Source organism: Periplaneta americana, chromosome 15 (assembly GCF_040183065.1).
Source record: "Periplaneta americana isolate PAMFEO1 chromosome 15, P.americana_PAMFEO1_priV1, whole genome shotgun sequence".
NCBI classification, from domain to species: domain Eukaryota; kingdom Metazoa; phylum Arthropoda; class Insecta; order Blattodea; family Blattidae; genus Periplaneta; species Periplaneta americana.
Window position 1 is genome coordinate 100,787,567 of NC_091131.1, and position 12,241 is coordinate 100,799,807.

At 34.7% G+C, this 12,241-nt stretch overlaps 1 protein-coding gene across 7 annotated transcripts in view; it reads right to left on the reverse strand.

The window, feature by feature from the left end:
- Positions 1–12,241, reverse strand: part of LOC138715219 (receptor-type tyrosine-protein phosphatase T-like) — a 154,858-nt gene that overhangs the window by 81,680 nt on the left and 60,937 nt on the right. For 6 of the 7 annotated variants that reach the window (XR_011336189.1, XR_011336190.1, XM_069847903.1 and 3 more), the window contains 2 exons: positions 6,929–7,188; positions 3,081–3,142 (listed from right to left, as the gene is read on the reverse strand). Coding sequence is in view for 5 of the 7 variants with exons in the window: in XM_069847903.1 (XP_069704004.1) it covers positions 3,081–3,142; positions 6,929–7,188 (322 nt within the window). In the remaining 2 variants the exon portion in view is untranslated. The remainder of the gene's footprint in view (positions 1–3,080; positions 3,143–6,928; positions 7,189–12,241) is intronic. The other variant, XM_069847905.1, reaches the window with a different exon arrangement.

Genomic DNA, 12,241 nt, shown 5'->3' on the forward strand with positions numbered 1-12,241 from the left:
TTCAATGTCCATAATTGAACAGGAACGCAAACTGTTCATACAAAATGTTATTAAAAATAAGCAGTCGAAAGTTATTTACTTTCCAAATTAAGCAAGAAAATCCTTCAACTCTCTGCCTTTGCTTTTCGAACATTTTTACTACCTATTTAAGTATAAAATTATGCAGCAACCATTGGAGTTTCCTCTGAAAAATAATAGAGCTATTTTGACGAACGTCATTTTCGAGTTCTTACAGGTTATGTAAATTTTTTGTACATCTCATCTTCTAAAATTATCCAGAGATAAAAAATCACAGGAGATAATTCTATGAACTGAGAGAGCTACACGAATAGACACAAGTAACTCTGTCCTCAGACACTTAATGAATTATTCGCATATTAATGGACAGGGCCTACTAGTCTGTGCTGTGAAAAAATCCTGTTGGAAAACGGCAAATGACGCTCCCATTGAGTTAGCTCGCTAAGAAAGGTATGCAAACTCATTGCCTCGTACTTGGGTCATTCCATGTCAACTCAACCAAAGGGTATTGCATCAACACCAAGACACTGGCCCATTTTTTTTTTTTTTTCAAAAAGTTAGTTCACGTTAAAGAACTTGTAAACCCCGCAAGAAAAGCATTTATTGCAATTAGTTTAAGAATCAGGGCTGTCCAAACTTCTAAAACCCATATTTTGCGACTAATAAGTATATCTTTTTAACGACAACTGAGCCATCAATCATTGAATTTTTTTTTATACATTTTATTACTGAAAGTTGCAGTTCATTACTAAAAAAAACTAATTGATGAACTAGTGGACTTACTCGTGTTAAATATGTAATATTCGTCCGGCTTACAGCTGTTTCAGTGCATCACGCACCATCATCAGAGCCTACTAGATCGCGGCGTCATCTCGAACTTCTCTGCCTGTTAGGAGGGTGTGTTTTATTGTTGGAATGTGTTGGATTGTGGAGTCGAATAGTGTGTGTGTACTGAAATTGATCTGTGTGTTGAGGATTTGATCAGGGTGTGTTTTAGTGTGTTTGTATATTTCGTATTGTTCTAGTGTGTTGAGTTTTTGGTTCTTGGGTTGTGTGTGTAGGATTTCCATGTCCGTATTTATGTTATTGTATGTATGGTTGGCATTGGTTATGTGATCGGCGTATGTAGATGTGTTGTGTCCTCTGGTTATAGCTTTAATGTGTTCTTTGTAGCGAGTTTGGAATGATCTGCCTGTCTGTCCTATGTAGAACTTGTCGCAACTATTACATGTGAGTTTGTATACACCTGTGTGGTCGTATTTATTTGTTTGTGTTTTTTGTGTGTTGAGATGTCTTTGTAGTGTGTTTTCTGTTCTGTATGTTATGTTGTATTTCTGTTTTCTGAATGAAGATGCGATCTTATGTGTGCTTTTGTTTTCATATGTTAGTGAAATGTATTTCTTGCGTTCTTGTGTTTGTGTTGTGTTTTGTGCAACACTAGCATCATTCGATATCACCAACTTATACACTAATATACCAATACAGAACACATTACAGATACTAAAACAAATGCTCACAGATAACAACACACCACAAGAATACATCGAAGAAATCATCGAAATCACAGACATCATAACAAAGCAAAACTATTTCACACACAACAACAAATACTACACCCAAACAGAAGGATTGCCAATGGGATCACCCATATCCAGCATACTAGCACAGATATTTTTACACAACATAGAACAAACATGCATACTCAACAATGAACACAACAAGTATGCAGACAACATAATATACTGGCACAGATATGTAGACGATATACTCATATTATACAAAGGAAACAAAAGACAAATACACAAACTACACCAATACATAAACAAATTACACCCAAAACTTCAATACACACTAGAACTTGAAAACAACAACTCCATAAATTTCCTAGACATCACCATAACAAAAATCGACAACAAACACACCTTCAAAATATACAGAAAACCAACCACCACCACCACACACATACACAACACATCTAACCACCCCATACAACACAAACATGCTGCATTCAGGACAATGGTACACAGATTACTCAACATACCCATGAACCAACAACACTACAATGAAGAAGTGAACACAATCAAATTCATAGCACAAGAAAACGGATACAATCCAAACATAATAGACAACATCATAAGGAAGACAAAACAAAAACTTAACAAACACATAAATACACAAAACACAACACAAACACAAGAACGCAAGAAATACATCACACTAACATATGAAAACAAAAGCACACATAAGATCGCATCTTCATTCAGAAAACAGAAATACAACATAACATACAGAACAGAAAACACACTACAAAGACATCTCAACACACAAAAAACACAAACAAATAAATACGACCACACAGGTGTATACAAACTCACATGTAATAGTTGCGACAAGTTCTACATAGGACAGACAGGCAGATCATTCCAAACTCGCTACAAAGAACACATTAAAGCTATAACCAGAGGACACAACACATCTACATACGCCGATCACATAACCAATGCCAACCATACATACAATAACATAAATACGGACATGGAAATCCTACACACACAACCCAAGAACCAAAAACTCAACACACTAGAACAATACGAAATATACAAACACACTAAAACACACCCTGATCAAATCCTCAACACACAGATCAATTTCAGTACACACACACTATTCGACTCCACAATCCAACACATTCCAACAATAAAACACACCCTCCTAACAGGCAGAGAAGTTCGAGATGACACCGCGATCTAGTAGGCTCTGATGATGGTGCGTGATGCACTGAAACAGCTGTAAGCCGGACGAATATTACATATTTAACACGAGTAAGTCCACTAGTTCATCAATTAATTATATTCAAGTGTTAAAAGTGGTGTATGCAAGATTCAAAAATGGATAAAAAAAACTTGTTCCTAACACTGCTTATTAGACATGTAATAGGCAAGAAACTTTTATATTGATTTTAGAAATTTATTTTCCATGTACGAACATAAAAGTATAGTTTTATTTTCAGTGCAATGGAATCCACATATACAGAGTTCATAAGTAAGAAATAATGCACTCACCACAAAGTTCATCTTCTGTTTTCAGCTCCAGTGTATCTCCTTCTGATTTACTTTTTCTTCTTCTGAAATGTAGAAGAGAAGAAAGTTAAGATAATAGAACACATTTTGGCGGTATTTAAAAGCCTAAAACACTGAAGGCATTCTGTACCTTGTACCATACTTAAAGAAAGACATACATGTCACAGCAACTACAGAGATTCTCTCAGACAACCTACTCTGTGTAACTTTCACCATGGCAGTCCATGTAGTTGTTCTCGTCGGAATATAATACAGTGCAGTAAGTTTCCTTCAGTTCCATTTTCAACTTGAGGTTATTTTGAGTGGTCAAATTATGGCAAGAAAAACTGAAGTAGTGCCTCAAAAAAAAAACTACCCAAAAATAGTTTTTTGTACAATATAATGTCCACTTGAACTCGTTGGAATTTGAACATGACACTACAGTTTAAAAAGCCAGCAGGCTACTCCAATATTCTAAGGTACTTCAGTTTTTGCAACTGTCTTTGTTCGTTAAACAAATAATAGCATGTATAATCAACACTTGTTCGCAAGTTTCGTCAATGTGCTCCATTTGACTGGGAGGTACTAACCACGATTGTGGTAAAAGACGACTGTGGAGTATTTGTGCATCCACAACCAATAGTCACCTCACCTACAAGCCAAATGACTAGTCTCTTAAATCGAGACAACTCATCCTGCCTAAGGTTTTCCGTGGTTCCTAAGGTGCTACAACAACTGTCGGGATGAGCCCTAAAAGAAGTGGGCCACAGACCTATATCTCCCTCCCCATTAAGATTCCGGTATTTTTACAAACATATAATAGAATCACCTCCCAACTAGTACTACAGAGCCAATTGGCTAGTCTCCTAAATTTCGATAATCCATCCTGCCCTTCGAGTCATAATCCAATGACCTCATCTAAGAGCCAATTCGCTAGCACTCATCCTGCCTAAGGTTTTTCCGTGGTTTTCCTAAGGCATCGAGACAAATGTCGAGATGAGCCCTAAAAGAAATGGGCCACGTACTTCTCACTCCCCATTAAGTTTCCAGTAATTTTCAAACATGATTTTTCGACAAACATGCCCTGGCTCAGGGTTCATACATTAAAAAAGAAGAATTAAACACATTACTAGCAACCTTCAATTTAAGCATAGGCCTATGGTCAACTTTCCAACTATAATACAAAGAGGATCGATTTATGCAATTGATAATATAATTATAAGGAAAGATAGATTAGAGAGTTACCGGACAGTTTCCATTATAAATGGTCTTTCAGGTCATGATGCACAACTAATAAGCATAAACAATAACCTTGCTGCATCAAAACACCAGACAATTTAGGTTGAGTCATAAATGAAGAATCTTTAAAGGACTTTGAACCTATACTACAAAATTAAATCTGGGAATCAGTATATGATAATGATGATATGAATAAGCTAGTAAATTCAATGCGTTTCATAATATATTCCTAAATATCTTTGAATCCAGTTTTCTTGTAAAGTACAGAAATTCTCAAACATCTAAAAACAAATGGATTACACAAGACATAAAATCTCAAGTAAAACTAAGAGGACTTTATATACTGTAATCAAAGTAGAAATAGTAATGACTCCACTTTAAAAACTACTCTGAAATATTACACAAAGTCATCTTAAAAGCAGAACAACTTTAATCAAACGAAATTATTCTAAACTCGGATAATAAAATTAAAACAACTTGGAACATGATCAAAAAAGAAAGCGGAAAGTTTAGAAGTAAGGAACAAAGCTACACTCTTGTAACAAATAATACAAAAACATCAGATACCAGTACAACAGAAGTTGCGAACATATTCAACAAATACTTTCTCTCAATAACTGATAATCTAAACATCCTACAGAATAATAACAATAAAGCTATCGAATTTTTAAGAGCGTCTGTTCCTACAACTTCCCAAATATTCAAATTTTTCCAACAGATCCACGAGAAATAATTACAATTCTAAAGCAATTAAAACCTAAAAATTCATCGGGATATGATGAAATTACAAGGAAAATATTAAAAGCCAGTTCACAAATAACAGCCAAGTCCCTATCTTATTCATGTAACTTTTCAATACTTAGTGGTGTATTTCCAGAGAGACTGAAATATTCGGTTGTTATTCCTTTATTAAAAAAAAAGGGATAGAACCTCGCCTGAAAACTAGAGGCCCATATCCCTTCTACCAGTCTTCTCCAAGTTTCTCGAAAAAGTTATATATAAGAGAATATATCATCATCTTAACAGATACAACATTCTCATTCCAGAATAATTTGAATTCAGGAAGAATAAATCAACTGAGCAAGCGATATTTAATTTAACTGATAAAATTTTGGAAGCAATTAATAAAAAATTACAAGTAGGAGGAATATTCTATGATCTCTCCAAAGCTTTCGATTGTATTACTCATAAAATTCTACTAAAGAAATTAGAATACTATGGTATTAAAGGCATAGCATACCAAGAGTTTGAATCATATCTTCAACATGGGGAAATGTTCATACAGGGGTCCTGCAAGAATTTATATTAGGGCCTCTTTTTTTTTTTTTTCTAATTTTCATAAATGATCTTGACTCCTTAATACAAGGAACAGGTTATCCTATACTATTTGCAGATGAACAAGTAGGCTATCATAATTACAGACAACAATTTTGCCACATTCAAATATAAAACAGAAATAATTCTCCTTCAAATTTATGACTGGAGCATTAGACATTAATAAAACTAACATAATTCAATTTAAAACCACTTCAAATTTAATCACTGAAACATTAGACACAAATAACAACACTCGTATACCCCTACTGGAAACATCAACAACCAAATTTCTTAGTTTGTCTATTAATAATATATTAAACTGGAAAATCATATTAAAGAAAATTTAACTCCCAAACTTAGCTCAGCATGCTTCACCATTAAGTCGTTACAACAATTTCTAATACAACAGTATCTTAAAGACAGTATATTTTACCTATTTTCATTCCATCATGTCCTATGGATTAATATTCTGGGGAAATTCTGCAGATAGTAAAAATATATTCTTATTACAAAAAGAGCAATTAGAATTCCTGACATTTCACAGTACATATTGTGTAAATGTTTAAATATATTAAATGGTAACCATATTGCATTGTATAATATGTTATTGTTAGTACGGTATTAATTCTGTATAAATTACATATTTGAATTTTTATATTTTGAACATAAGAATTGGACACATCCTCTATTCTATGCTGTAAAGCATATTATGGAGGATAAATCTATCTATCTAAACCAGACTGACTTGCATTCACAGGAGCCTTCTGAAGCAGATCACCTTCCTAACTGACGGCAAGTATAATAAGTGTAGGATTTTTAAAGTGAGTGATATATCTCTACGACTATATGTGCTTTTTTTTATTAACATTATAAAATGTCACAAAAACAAAAGTTGCCCACACAAACGTAATAAAGATTGCCGTGAGAGACTATATCTACAGAAATTGTTTGTATTATTTCGATTTATGGTCATATTCAATAGAACATTCTGTAATCATTTATATTTCCGTAAAACAGGTTCATATTAATTTTTGGGTCGACCTGGTTGGCGAGTTGGTATAGCGCTGGCCTTCTACGCCCAAGGTTGCGGGTTCGATCCTGGGCCAGGTCGATGGCATTTAAGTGTGTTTAAATGCGACAGGCTCATGTCAGTAGATTTACTGGCATGTAAAAGAACTCCTGCGGGACAAAATTCCGGCACATCCGGCGACGCTGATATAACCTCTGCAGTTGCGAGCGTCGTTAAATAAAACATAACATTAACATTATTAATTTTTGAGTGTGATGAGACTCACCTCCAAAGAATACAGCATCCAGCTATTGGTATTATCAGTAACAGAAAACTGGCCCACAATGCTGGGTGGATGAGGGATTTAAGTTCTTGTTCCAGTCTAACAATACTGAATAGGTATCTGCCATTGACTTGATTGACTGCTACCAAAATCACTTCGTAAAGCTCACTCTCAGTCAAACGTTGATTCCTGTATAAAACACCCACTGTTCCATTGCATTCTGATCCATTTCCCACTTCGAAATATATATTTTTATCTTGTGGCTGCAAAAGACGTACAGAACAATTAAAGCTCATAATTTTAAAGTACTGGTAACAATAATTTTATTATACGAGTCTTGTGAGAGTACCACGAGAAGCAAAAGAAGCACTTAATTTTAGTCTAAAGAAAAATTAATAAAATAAAGCTATGTCATTACATTGCAAGTATATCTTCATGCCCTATTGTTATTACAAGCAACTAACTATAATTTTGTTTTAATAATGTGTATGCTGGTAGTTAATTAGTAGGGCTCAGAAGTTGATGAAATATCACCTTTTTTCTGAAACATCACAGACAATGCAGGATGCAATATAAACTCGTTTCCCTTCAACACAATCCAATATAGCCTATTCTTATTTTGCATTGTTTTTGCATATTTCGGTCTTTGATTGTCTATTGGTCATTTTTAAAGAAATATTATACTTTTTGCTGCATTTTTGTCCTTTTCTGCTATTTAACGAACTTTTTTTTACGTTGTGGTCTAGTGTATATTTGGGAACCTACTACAGACTGCTTTTGCAATTCGATTGCACCATACAGGAATTTCCCTTGTGGTTGCATCAGCATTGACTCCTGATCACGTGTATTACGTGCTTCCTCCCATTCAACAAAACAGAACAAATACTGCTGCTGCAGTGCACGCAGTCAGCACTTTATTGTACATCACAAGTGAAGACGTAAAAATACCGAAAGTAAAGTAAAACAAAGTATTTTGCGATAGTAAGTGACAGAGTTTGGTGGCAATGTATTTTTCACAGATAGAAGTATACTATTTTGTAAATTGTGTGAAATTAAAGAAAATGCAGATGCAGCCAAATACTGTAATAGTGAAAGCAGCCATGGCAATTAAATCATTTTTCACAAAAATGGTTCACGTAACATTCATGGCACATGTACTTCATAGAGTGTGTAAACCAGTGCGTGAAAAGTTTTCTGCGAGTTAATGAACTCAATGTGTGAAGTCGAAAGAAAGTTTAGTGCTTTTGATGAAGATTTTTTACACCCATGACGTCAATTGAAGTAAAGAGGAGTTTTTATTATTATTATTATTATTATTATTATTATTATTATTATTATTATTATTATTATTGACCTTTTTTTTAAATTTTGCATCATATTTTCAGAAATTTAAGGTAATTTTATAGGTCATTTTTCTGTGACTTTTAGGTCATAAACTTTCGAGCCCTATTAATTAGTATTGTTAACCAAGAATAAGTAATAATCTCTCAAATTAAAAAAAAAAATGTTACCTTCGAAATTCAAACAAAAAATTGATTTATTGAAATTTTAAAAATTACAGTTGATGTATGGGAAAAGTGTAAGTAGAAAATTGCATAGTGCAAATTTAAGGGGTTAAGACTTTGATATAGGCCTACTGGCGTAAGTTAGAAATTTGAAATTTTAAGAGAAGATATTTTGAGACTTTCTTTAAATACATCAATTGTAGCTGCTTTCAGACTCATCACCAATCATGATTGTTTGGGCAAACACTTCTACAGAACTGGAATACTTCCATCAGCGAACTGCCCTTTGTGCTACAAAGAGGAGGAATGGATATGAGACATACAGTGATTCAGGATGTCTGTAACAAACTCTGAGGATCGATAGATCTCGCAATGAGGATCATATTTCATATAACAACCCGTGTTCTCTGATGCCTCATTTAGTAGCTAAGCGACATTGAAAAAAAAAAAAAAGACAGGTTTTACTGACATTAACAATTATGAAATGAATTATTTTTCAAGTATGTTTGCTGATAAGTTACAAGTGTTCAAAGTGTCTATCATGATCCTGATTACACTCATTACATCAGCAGTGGTTATCAGCCTGTGTCGAATTTGATCAAAAGCAGCTAACACTCACATAGTCGGTTCCTCTCTGGTGTCAATTCGAGTATTGTATTACTTCACATCTCCCAAAAGAAAAAAAAAAAGATTAAGGGTATGAAGTCGGGCCATCATGCTGGCCACGCAACAAGTCCGGCTCTCCCTATCCACTGCTCCCTGTAGATAGGCTGACCAGATTTTTTATGGTCCAGCAGGGGACATTGGCAATTTCAAGAAAAACTACAAACCTAGTCACTCTCCATTGAAATGTTAAAGAAAATACATGTAACAGTAGATACAATGACAGAACTTTGCACACTAAATTTGTAGAGTATCTTAACTTTTTTAATTAAATGCATAAACACACGTAACTACTATACATAATTATAGGCACTAAGAATTCGACATCAGTACTGACACATATATGGAAGGCTTTCACATAATATTGTACACATTGAACTCTAACACACACATTTTACTTGTCTGAAGAATACATCTGTTTAAAGATCTGGTCATTCCCATACAGCTTCACACTAAGTTCTTACATGAGAAATGAAAGTTTTTCACTTGTAACAAACCTTTAACTGTTTAAACTTTCATTCTTGATTTTTCATCAGTCCAGATTGAGTTCATTGTGGATAAAAGTCTTTCAACTGATGAATTACTGCCTGGAAGACACATGATTAATGACACTATTTTGAGAAGATTTTCAGATGGAATGATTTTTTTTTTAATATTGAGAAACATCATACCATTTTTCACCTGTTGGTTTGTCATAAAATTCCTCATTTTTTGAACTTCTTAAAAATGGACACTGCGGCAGTTCTAACACTTCCACGTAATGCGAATGCTAAGATGACCAAAGACATAGAAGACATAGATGCTATGTTCTTCTGAAAGAGTGCAGAATATCTCATATTGAGTGCGCTGGTTCTTCTGTTTCATACTGAGAACCATTCAGAAAAGTGCCTGAATCGCAGATGTTCTATTATGATACTTAAATATTTACGTACAAAATATTACTGAAACAAAATCAAAGCTTCTGGGGACAAATTAATTTCCAGGGACAAAAATGGGGACATTTGGTCCCTGGCGATAGCAACTCAAAACCGGGGACTCTCCCTGGAAATCGGGGATGTCTGGTCAGCCTACCTGTAGATGTTGTTCAGATGTGCTCGTACAACTAGGTTGAAGTGCATTGGGATGTTATGATGAATCACTTGTCCCCTCACATCATGAAGGGTACATCTTCCATGAGCAGCACAAGCATGTTCCAAACAGTGCTTCATTCAAACGAAGCAGCAAAATGATAGGACACTTGTAACCTGTCCGCAAGGTTACGTGAAGAAATAAATGAATAATTCATTTCATAATTAATTGTAAATGTCACTAAAACCTGTCTTCTTTTTAATGTTGCGTAGCTCCTATACAAGGCATCAGAGAACATGGGTTGTTTTACGAAAAATGATCCTCACTACGAGATCTATCGATCCCCAGAGTTTGTTGCAGAGGTCTGAATCACCCTGTATAATATGTGACGCATTTTCAAATTTAACCCTGCGTAGATGTGGCTCACCATTGCAACATCTTTAGTGTGGTCGGTCTCTCAGACCAACCTACCAATATGTTCTTTATTTTTAATTTTATTTGATGTTATGATAGTGGGTAAGATTGCTGACTTAAATTTTGAGAATCTGTGAGTTCAATTTGAGGACAGGTAGGTACCAAGTCTTGGGTTCGATCCTTGTTATTGCCGTAGAAATTGTTTAATTGCGGGTCCCATTCATTGTAACTGAAAATCCTTATAAATTGTGAAGGGTGACAGAATTATTGTGAATTTTATGGAATACCCAATATAAATATGGGCATTCTGTTAAGATTGGTTTTTTCTAAGCGCTGGGTTCAAATCTTGTCATTCCAATGGGTATTTTGTTTTATAATTTCTGTATCTATAGTCACTAGATACGGAAGAGACTTATAGGCCTATTTATGTATAAGGAATCGACTCCATTGTTGGGGATCCAGCTTTCAATTAGTTACATTTTAGTAAAGGGTCCTAGGTTCAAATTTGTCATTTCACTTCAGGATTTTATTAACTTAGATCCCATTCTCCATATTTTGTAGAGGCAACGAAACTTGACAAAAGGGAAAAGTGTTTCTTTCTACAATACAGTATAAATTTCCTTTCATCAGCTACACACCATATCACCAAATTGATTGAATTTACCATTTTACCCTCTCATTAGAGAAAGCTCGAATCTACGCGCGATATGAGAAAATTTTCATATTGGGAAGTCATGATTTATACAATATAATAAATGATTCTGTGGTGTTATGACAGAAGCTGATGTGTGCAATTTTGGTAAAAATCTTTTCTTGTCTATATATGTTGCAAATGTTTTTATCGTTATGGCAAGACATGGCATGTCTACTCCCATTAGTAGCTTATAGTAATACCAATAAAGAAATATTCCTCCTAATGTACCCCTGATTTTTCCTGAAAGAGTAAACTTCAAAACTGCTCTCCTGTAATATAAAGAAAACATGCATATCAGCTTATGCCATAACACCATGGGATTATAACTTACAATTCGTACCAAGTACTGTAACTATAATTTTTTAAATAAATAAAGAACCAAAATTCTGATTTATTGTTAACAAAACACTAAAAACCAAAATAAAAAATAGAAAACAAAACAAAAATTAGTTACACACTTCTGTTCATTGTTCATTCACAATCTTTGCACAACACTTCAATATGTTGAAGACACAAGAACTTGTTGCACTTTCTGCAGTGATACTTAGTTTTTCTGTTTTGCTTGGAGGTGCATACATGGCATCTTCCGATGGCCGGCAAGGGATGGGGTTCTTCTTGTTTGCGTTGAATATTCGAAACAGCAGCAATCCTCTCCCGTAGATGTCTTGGGATGTTGGTCATAGCGGCACGGTTAGCAAGGTGGCTTTGTACAAGTCCCATTCCCACCTCGGCGAGAAACTTTCTTCGCACAATGTTTTGTGTTGGTGCATTCTGACTGAATACGACTTGGTTTGATACCTGCAATGTTTATGATGGCATAAAAGAGTACCATAGGCCAGCGTCGTGTATTTCTTGCCACGTTGTAATTGGCGCACAATTGATCCACGACGTCGACGCCTCCTTTAATCGTGTTATAATCCAGAGTTATATCTGGTTTCCCTGTTTCTTCGTCAATGATGTCATCATCATGCA